This window comes from Punctularia strigosozonata, assembly GCF_000264995.1.
Source record: "Punctularia strigosozonata HHB-11173 SS5 unplaced genomic scaffold PUNSTscaffold_3, whole genome shotgun sequence".
Classification (NCBI taxonomy): Eukaryota; Fungi; Basidiomycota; class Agaricomycetes; order Corticiales; family Punctulariaceae; genus Punctularia; species Punctularia strigosozonata.
Window position 1 is genome coordinate 2,584,469 of NW_006767435.1, and position 8,818 is coordinate 2,593,286.

Here is an 8,818-nt window from a genome sequence, read left to right on the forward strand (position 1 = left end):
CGAGCCATGCTTAAGTGTCGCTCTGCACGAGGCTTCGTGCAGCGTAGGATAGTTGGCATGCTTTTCCGGCGCGGTTCCATTACACGTGTGATTGGATGTTCTCTCAGGCTCATCTGACGCTTCGATAATTCAGTTTGGTGACTCGAGAGGAATGGTACGTTGCATTGATTCGACCTTCTGTGACGATCTTTGCTAAACTTAAATCCTTCTGCGTGGGGCCGTCGAGGCCTGGAGTATGCTAGCAATAGATTTCATTCAGCGGTTTTTCCTTGGTTATCGTTTCATTGTCGTGTCGGACGCTCCTTGTCAGATTACTTGCGGTATACTCCTTTTTCTTTCAATGTCCGTCGCATATCCTGTCACTGCGTTCGTATATTCTAATACAAAAAAGATCGATAACGAGTTTACGCGTCCTCTTCCCTTGCCATCGCCACCCGTGGTCCTTCCCAGCTACTAAACACGTCTGTTTTAATCTTAAATTAGAACAATAGTCAATTTAAGCATGTAGTGGACGTACGTACCGGCTTGCATGGTCACGTCGGCGGTTTTGGTAACGTTGTGCTTTGTCCAATCTCGCATCGAAAGGCGGGCGAGCTCCGGCGTGACGCGCAACATGACGCGCTCCGAGTTGACGACCTGTCCGGAAAACACGACAATCCCATGCACGAAGAAGGTGACGCAGTCGTCGTGCAGTCGGAATATGGACCGAACGGTGCCGCACACCCAGGTGCTGGCGTACTCCATACGAATGTGTATGCCTATGTGTACGTCCCCGAGGATGGGTGCCGTGAGCGTCCATATGAGAGGGTTCTCCACGTCGACTGGAACGGCGAGGATCGAGAAGCTGCCGTTGTCCAGGCAGCAAATGCGCGGGATAAGTGGGTTGGGGAACGGAGGAGCCGGGAGTGCCGGACCAGGCTCAGCATCCAGGGCCTCTCGTCGAAGAAGATGAGCGGGTCGGAGGGTTTGGAGGGGTGGACCGTTGGACCAGCTATAGCTGTCACGTCCCGCATATCCGGCCATGCTGCGGTCAGAGGGGGAGTCGAATACGAGGGGGATCCACTCGTCCCATGACATGGTCGCGAGGTCGTCGGGGTCGAGGATGCTCCACAAGTCCCCCGGCTGCGGGGTCGTAGTAGAGCGACGTTGCCAGAGAGCGATGTTGGTCATTAAGTGATTATAATATTCTGGGTTGGCGGCAAAGGTCACGGAGCTGGAGTCGGTGTCGCTGTCGGTCGTATCGAAATCCTGAGCATCACTGGGAAGCTCTAGCCGGTCGCGGCTATGGAGGGATTGTTGGTCGTCTTTCTCGTGTCGAGAAGGTAGAGGGTTGTTCACATGGCTGGGGAACGGATTCGGTCCAGACGAAAGTTCATCGTATGGCATGGTAGGACGTTGGCGAACGTAGAGGTGAGAGGGAGACTGTCCCATTCGTGCGTGCGCGGTATGGGGGGAGCAGTCAGGCTGTTGCGTGCGGGTACTTTGCGTGTGCGGGCTTCCTTACTTTTCCCACAAGTATTTCCGCTTTGCGGCGCTTCGTTTCCTTTCGTAGGACCAACCGTTCTTCGGTGGTCTGGAGTACTGCGCTCGGTCACCGTTTGTCTGGCTGTCGTGGCTTCTTTCAGGGGCCGCTGTCGTGCTTCCCGAATTCGGCCTTCTAGGATTCACATGAGGGATGCCCTTGGCATTTCTCATGGGCGGAGTGGAATATTCAGACTTCTTCTTCTGCCTTCTTATCCTTCTCCGTCACTCTCGTCTTCTTCGTGGAACTGTTCTGCTTCGAACTCATCGGATCCGGTATCCATGTCATCATCTCGCTCGAACGGATCCTCCCGCAGTTCGGCTGCCGGGACATATTCCTGCGTTCTAGCCCAATAGGGTAGGATCCAGAATGGTGCTACACCACACCTGACAAATGTTCCATCAAGCTCCCGAATCACATACGACCCGCCCTTTGATTTTCCAATGAGTTGGAAAGGGCCTAGACACCTGGGTTTTGCTTTCTCACGGTTACTAGACAATCCGTTCGAGGCTTTATAGGCCTGGCTGTCAATATCATCTTTAGCCCTTACTTGTACTGCGTTAGAGCTGTAATACAACATTTGTGAGTTAAGGTATATAACTTCGGGCTGATTTCGCACATTTTCCGGTAAGTCGGCCGCATCTCCGAGCCATATCGCGGTGACCCACTCATCCTCCGTAGATTCAAACTCCGACGGCCCGGTGGGTGGCGCTTCAGAAACTCGAAGTCCGAGGCTCAGGATTTCCGGTAATTCTCCAGGTAAGTCATTCCATACATTTTTGATATCATTACTCATAGGATACATGACTTTCCGGGCAACAGGGGAAGTTTCTACGCTACTGGTAACTTTCATAACCGAGGCGGTGAAGTCGGGGAGCTGGCGGGACGGAGGATACAGGTTTGCGAGGCCGGGGAGAGTAGTACATGTACATAGTCCGAATAAGTATCGCATACCGTTGATCGCGAGTTCGAGCGCGTGTCTTTCGTAGTCAGGGAGCGACGCAGGCCAGTGCGGGTGGAATGATATGGTGGCAAGCTTGCTTGGGGGTGCGTAGCGTCTTGAGGAATCATCGCAGCGGAGTCTTCACGGCTGGAGGTCGTTGTAGTCAGCGGCGGGTATGTCGATGTCTGAGCTGGAGCTGGATGAGGAGCGCAGGATATGGTCGACTGAGTGGTGGTTAGCGAAGGCGGCGGTTTGTCAGTGAAGAGGAATAGCGCACCGTCAACTTCGTCCCCGTCCTCCGGCGTCCAGTTCCAAGCCTCGACATTGGTGCGGATGGCGTTGATGTCGAGCTGGAGGTCGAGTATGTCGCCGGTGAGTCGGTCTACGAAATTGCGGTGGTCGGTAGCGCATTCGGCGACGGCGTCGGACGTGGCGGCGACCTGTTCGAGGACTTGCGAGAGAGCCGCTTGCATGGCGTCGTGCTGAGAGCGGGCGGTGCGATAGAACGAGGCGTGGCTTGACAGGAGCGTGGCGATCGCGGCCACGGTGAACTGAGTAGCTTCCGTGAGTTCGCATATCCGGTCGTACATGACCCGGAACATGCTACGTCCATGGCCGGCGGGGGTTCGAGGACGTTCCTCGCTTGCAGGAGTCGTCGTGTCTGAGCGTGAAAAGGCCGGTACGGGGCCGCTGCTAGTGTGTTCGAGGCGATGAGTTCTAGGGGATAAGATCGAATGTAAATAGACATACCTAGGATCGTGCTCGTTGCGCCAGATAGACGGGGGCGGCGTCACCGTTGTGCGCTCGGTGGAGGTCGGATAGTTGATAGTAAGGCGATCGAATTCGGCGAGGTGCGTCTCTTCGTCGACGGTGGGCAATTCAGGTGCGTCGCCTCCCTCGGGGCCGGGGAGACATGTCGCCGGATCGTTGATGTTGTCGCTCCATCCGTCGGCGAGGGGGTAAGTGATATGGAGGTAGTCGAAAAGGGCCTCGTCGAACCAGAGGTACGGGTCCGAGTTTTGCAATGCTTGCGTCGAGGGGCGGTCGTCCTGAGAGGATAACAGAGGGCTTTCGATGGTGAACGGAGACTGTCGTTCGGCCGGGTCCCGGGGTGCGTCGAGGAAGAGGTGGTAGCGTTGCGATGGCGGATAGTCTTCGGGTGCTGGTTCGGGAGTCGGGAGCGCGGACATCGGGTGGAAGAGGGATGGGTCAACCTGCGAGAGCGCATGGACAGTACCGTGGTACCCCGGAGGCGTTTGAAGTCGCATCGGGATCTTGATCCGGTTGGCGCTGGTCGGAGACTCGCCGATGGGAATCAAGTATCCGTCGGCGCGATAGTATGGCATGCCGGGGTCGTTGAGGATGGTGTTCGTGGGCGGGAATCGGAGTCGATGCTCTATGCTGATTTCGATTCCTTCCATCGGCGGTCGAGGTGTGGGCGGGCGGTCTTCAGCTGCGGGTCCTTCCGCGATCCTGAGTCTGTCGAGGCGTCGGGAGAGCTTGTTTCCGGCTAGAGGTGCGTGTTGAGGTGTCACTAGCGGATCGGGAAGCGATAGGTGAGGTGGGACCGGGGGCGATAGAACGAGTGCGTTGGTGCGCATGGGGCCCTGAAGATCGGAGGCGTCCATGTCGACATCGGGCGCGTCGAGATGGTGCCGTCGTGCTTGCATTTCCGCGAGCTCCTGAGTTGACGTTAGTACCGGTGAGTTTGTGAAAGCGTAAGTCGATTGGCTTACCCGCTCGCGGGCTCGGTTGCTGATGGCCTGATGCGAGACCCGCGCCAGCAGTTGGAACAGTCCGCGGCTGAAAAGTAGGCGGTGCATATCGTCGGTGACCGAGTGCGACGCGGGAGTTGAGCCGTCCGAGTCGCGGTATAGTGCTCGGAGATGTTTCCCGGCGAGCCTAGGGTCGCGGTCGTCAACGAGTTCGAGAGTGTACATGCATGATGTCGGATAGTCGCGTGCGGGCGGGTCGGGTGTTGTCGGTGCAGATAGCGGGCGGTAGATGCGAGGCATCTGTTTCGAGAGGTCGTGGATTGAGCCGGGGAGATCGGGTGGTGAGGCGGCGCGAATAGGGACTTTGACTCGAAGGGGGCTGTCGGGCGGTTCCCCGATGGGAATCGCGTATCCGGCGGTGGCATAGTATTCGTCGGGCAGGGCGGGGAACTCGCCGTTGAGCAGAGCTTGTTGAAGCTCCTCGTCCTGTACTTGCGTCGTCGGAAGAGAGCCGTTCTTCGGTGAGTCGATGCTAGAAGCCTCGGATTGCGCTTCTCTCGTCATGCTGACTAGAATGTTGAAGTCATCTTCGACGAAGTACATGCGGGGCGTCGAGTCGTCGGTGTGGTGAGGTGAGATGTTTTCTCCGCGCAGAGGCTGCCGGCTGCTTCGGAGCATACGGCCACAGAGCCTGAGGTCGCCATGCGGTACCAGTTCGAGGACGTACGTCCTCGAAACGTGGTACTGGCTTTCAGGGGGTCGGGGCGTTGAAGGTGCGGATAACGGTCGGAATACCAGCGGTGCCGCGATGGCGAGGTCGTGAATAGAGCGAGGGAATCCTGGAGGAGACGTGGCTCGGATCGGCAGCTTGACTCGGTGGTCGCTCGAGGGCGGTTGGCCGATAGGAATGGCGTAGCCGTCCTCGCGATAATACCCTAAGAGCTTGGGGTAGGGGTCGATTCCATCTTCTCGGAGACGGTCCACCGCTTCGTCGAAGTTCTTGCGATATTCGAGGCTGCCCTGTGAGTTCTTGTAGTTAGAGGCCGTCGGTAGTTGAAGAGAAAATTGACTTACGCTATCGCGGAACGGGCGAAGCGCAAAGCCAACCGAAAGTATCTGAAATAGGCCTTCGCTGATGTACAGAAGCGGGGTTTCTTCGTTGACCCAGTGCGGCGCAACGGGTTCGCCAGGGCCGGGAAGTCGACTCGGCTTAAAAGGATGTCTGTTAAGTCGAGGGTCGTCGCGAGGGACCAGCTTGATGACATAGGTGCACGAGTGAGGGTCGTCCGGCGTAGCTGGTTCGGGGGTCGTAGGCGCCGAGAGAGTCTTGAAGTACGAGCGGTCGGAGGCCATCAGGAGATGGATCGAGTTTGGGTAGAACGGGGGCGATTCGGCACGGATCGGGGCTTTTAACCGATTCTCGCTGAATAGAGGGTCGCCGAGGGGGATCAGGCAACCGGCTGCCCGATAGTACCCAGGGAAGTCGACATCTTCGCCTGTTCCTTCGGCCTCCGTGACGATGGGCCGATAGTCTTCGTCGTCGAGGACGCGTCCGGTGAGTGGGTGCGGTGTGCTCGGGAATTGAATAGAGCTGGCGTGTAGCGTGTTCGACGAGGTGTCGAGGTTCGTAGCAGGGCGGGGCTGCGGAGCATAGATCTTCACCGGCGAAGGGGAAATCGGGTCCGGAAGGCGAGTCCAGCCGCCCTCCTCTCTGCCGAACTGAAGAATTTCTGTAAGTTCAGCGTCAGAGAGGGGGGTACGAGTAGCGTACATCATATCGTTCTTGAGTCCTATATCGAGCGGTCCGTTGACTGTCGCATTGGAGCCGGGTGTGGGCCATTGCGAGAGAGTCGTCGAGGGCGAAGAATCCAGTTGAGAAGTCGTTTCTTGAGGCGGAGACGGGTACGCATCGAGCGTGAGGTTCGTCGTCGGAATCTTGGGTTGCGCATGAGACATAGGGGGCGGCTTCGAGTGAGGCGTGCAGTTTGATAGACTAGCGAAGGGTAAGCGAGTGTTTCTTGTGACTTGGGTGTGCAGGCACTCACCTGAGCTTTTATGCTCGTCGCGGGAGCCTGGACCGCTGGTTCCGTGAGTGAGTCGTATGGGTTGCCGAGGAAGGCCGTAGGATAGCATAGCGAGCTTGACAAGCGGCGATTCCACAGTCTTGCCTTCGAGTGGGGCCGTCCTTTCTCGTCGAGAGTCAGAGTATGCCTGGATTGCGTCTGGGTAAGCCTTGCCTCGCGCCGACTGGTTCTGATGGCATGGAGCGAACTCACCAATCGTTCTGCGCAGCGCCCTGGTTCGGGAGTCGAAGGGGGTATCTTGCCTTCGGGAGTCGAGCGCGGTATTGTCTGGGTGGTGCGCGAGGTTTCGCGATGTCGACGCCTCGTCTCCGTTTGGTCGTGTCGCGAACGGACGGCTTCCAATCTCGGCAGAGCGGTACCGAACGTGCTGAAGGAGAGGAACGCCACTCGGATTAGCCTGCGGAGTACGTGAGATGGGGTACCGGGTATACCTCGTCGTCACGTCCTCCGTGCTTCTAATATCCTTGCTAGGTTCGCTGGGTGGTAACCCCGTGTCCCGCTCGCGAGGTGAGCGCGGCATCTGGTCGGAGCGTCGAAAGGACGGCGGCCATCTGCGGGGATCTTCGGGAGGTACGTCCTGTCGCCGATTCGGTGTATTTGTTCCGCTACCGTCGGCTGAAGAGTCGTCGTGTTCGTTAGCATAGGGAGAGGGCGCAATGATGATGTATAGTACCGCGTTCGATCCGTCGGGCGGGTGTATTTCTTCTCGAAACAGAGCAGCTGCGTTGAGGTGTTCGATGAGTCGTCTGGGGTCTTGAGTCGAGCATACGAGGTTCGGGGTTTCTACCCATCGGTCTCGCTGCGAGCGGCTCCGAATTTTCGCCCGGCACGTACCTAACGACTGAATCTTCAAGGAAACATCGTAAATCACCGATGTCCTCGACAATTCTGCAACGGTACGTACCGGTGACGATCGTCCGCGCTCGCAAAGCCTAGACCTAGGCGTAGCGGGCGTCTCTTCGGTTCGCAAGTCGGGGACGCGTTCATGGTCGGCTTCGACTGGTGGGGGCTCGCTGGTGTCGCTAGTGGTGGTAGAGATCGTTGGTTCGAGAATCGATGCGTCCGCTGGCGGCGATCGGCCGGCTATTGTCCTAGGGAGCAATGGACGCGCCGGGTGCCTAGAGATGCTCGAGTCGGATAACGTTTGAGTGCTGCCGATGTACTCACCGGCATCGTCGAGTTCGACGATTCTGCCGCAGTAAGCATGGGGGAGATCGAGAGGGGAAGACGAGCGATGGAGCAGATTGTTGTTGTCGGATGGGCTGGGTGTATGAAGATGTTCGCGTGAGTCGATCCTGCCGAAGGAGGCTTCATGAGGCGAGTCGAGGTCGTGCCGGTGATCTATATCGGTGGGTTCTTGATGGAGTCGGGCCAAATCCGGCGAGGGCGTGTGTTCGGGAGCCGTTCGAGGGTGCGCCAAGGTGACGAGGACGCGCGTCCGCCTATTGTTTGAGGTGGTGAGCGTTACTTCGAAGGTGCCGTACGTACCGAGTAGCCTGCGCATCCCCGTTGGGAGATGGGCGATCGAGTCTTCGAGGGGCGTCCATTCCCCGCCGCGCAGTGGTCGAGTGAAGAGGCGGGCGTGATAAGGATCTCCTAGACTGAGAAGGAATTGCTGATGGTCAGTAACGGCGGCGAGATCCGGAGAATCCGAATGGGCATGAGGTGTACCTTGACCCGACCGGATGGCCGCGTCAATGTACGCTTGAATGCGTTGGCATTCGTCGTGGTCGAGGTCCGTAGAGTCGCCTCTTGACTGGGCGCGGGCGAGTTGCGAGTTTGAAGTAGCGTCGATCTCGTCGATTAGATTGTCGGTGTTGGTGTCGGTGTCGGTCGTCGGGCGTCGGGGTGGCAGTGTTGCTGAAAGATAAGATCAAGAGTCGCATTCCTCCATGACTGGTAGTCGCGTGGCAAGCACGTGAGGCGCGTCTTGTGGCGGCTTCTCACGCCACCGGTGACGTTCCGGCCCGGCGCGTTTGTGGATTTCGCTAAGTCCGTTGTCCGCAGTGAGGCCCATGGTCTGTGAAATATTAGTATTGTCGTCCGAGTCCGTACTGACCTTGAGTTCGAGTTGCACGTTGTGTTCCGGGTAGTTGAATATGAGGTAGGTGCCGTCCCGTTCGATAATATCGACAGAATTTGAGGATGTCCAAGGTCGCCCTAGCAAAAGAGGGAAGTCAATAGAATCCGATACCCATAATTGGGCGATCGTCCTTGCTCTTCCGCAGTCGATAGGTACTTCTCCAACCAGGCCAATTAGTCGTCCTGTTCCGCCATTGACATCTTTTACCGGGAAGGTAACAGATCTGTCGAGAGGTCGTTTGATGTATTGTTCCCAGATGGTCTTGTGCACGATGTTGATCATAGAGCCGGTGTCGATGACCGCAGGTATAGTGTTGCCATTAATTTCAGCATTGATCTTGATGAGACTCTGGCGAACTTCTGTGATGCGTGATGGAAGCTTCGGTGCTGGTGCATTGTCGCCAACAATTCTTGCAACGGTAGGTCCGGTAGGTTCTTGCTCCTTGTTTTCCTTGAGTTGAGACCTGGTAGG

General features: G+C 57.2%; 2 protein-coding genes across 2 annotated transcripts; both read right to left on the reverse strand.

The window, feature by feature from the left end:
- Positions 1–404: 404 nt before the first annotated feature.
- PUNSTDRAFT_132155 (uncharacterized protein) lies at positions 405–1,386 on the reverse strand (the record flags this gene model as incomplete). The annotated part of the gene is made up of 2 exons (XM_007381489.1): positions 405–463; positions 522–1,386. 2 exons carry the CDS (start codon positions 1,384–1,386, stop codon positions 405–407), a joined length of 924 nt encoding a protein of 307 aa, XP_007381551.1.
- Positions 1,387–2,606: 1,220 nt separating this feature from the next.
- Positions 2,607–8,809, reverse strand: PUNSTDRAFT_132156 (uncharacterized protein; the record flags this gene model as incomplete). The annotated part of the gene is made up of 6 exons (XM_007381490.1): positions 2,607–2,689; positions 2,743–3,155; positions 3,216–4,147; positions 4,202–8,124; positions 8,212–8,284; positions 8,324–8,809. Coding segments are annotated over 6 exons (5,910 nt in total), but the record flags the coding sequence as incomplete, so codon positions are not given.
- Positions 8,810–8,818: the final 9 nt, after the last annotated feature.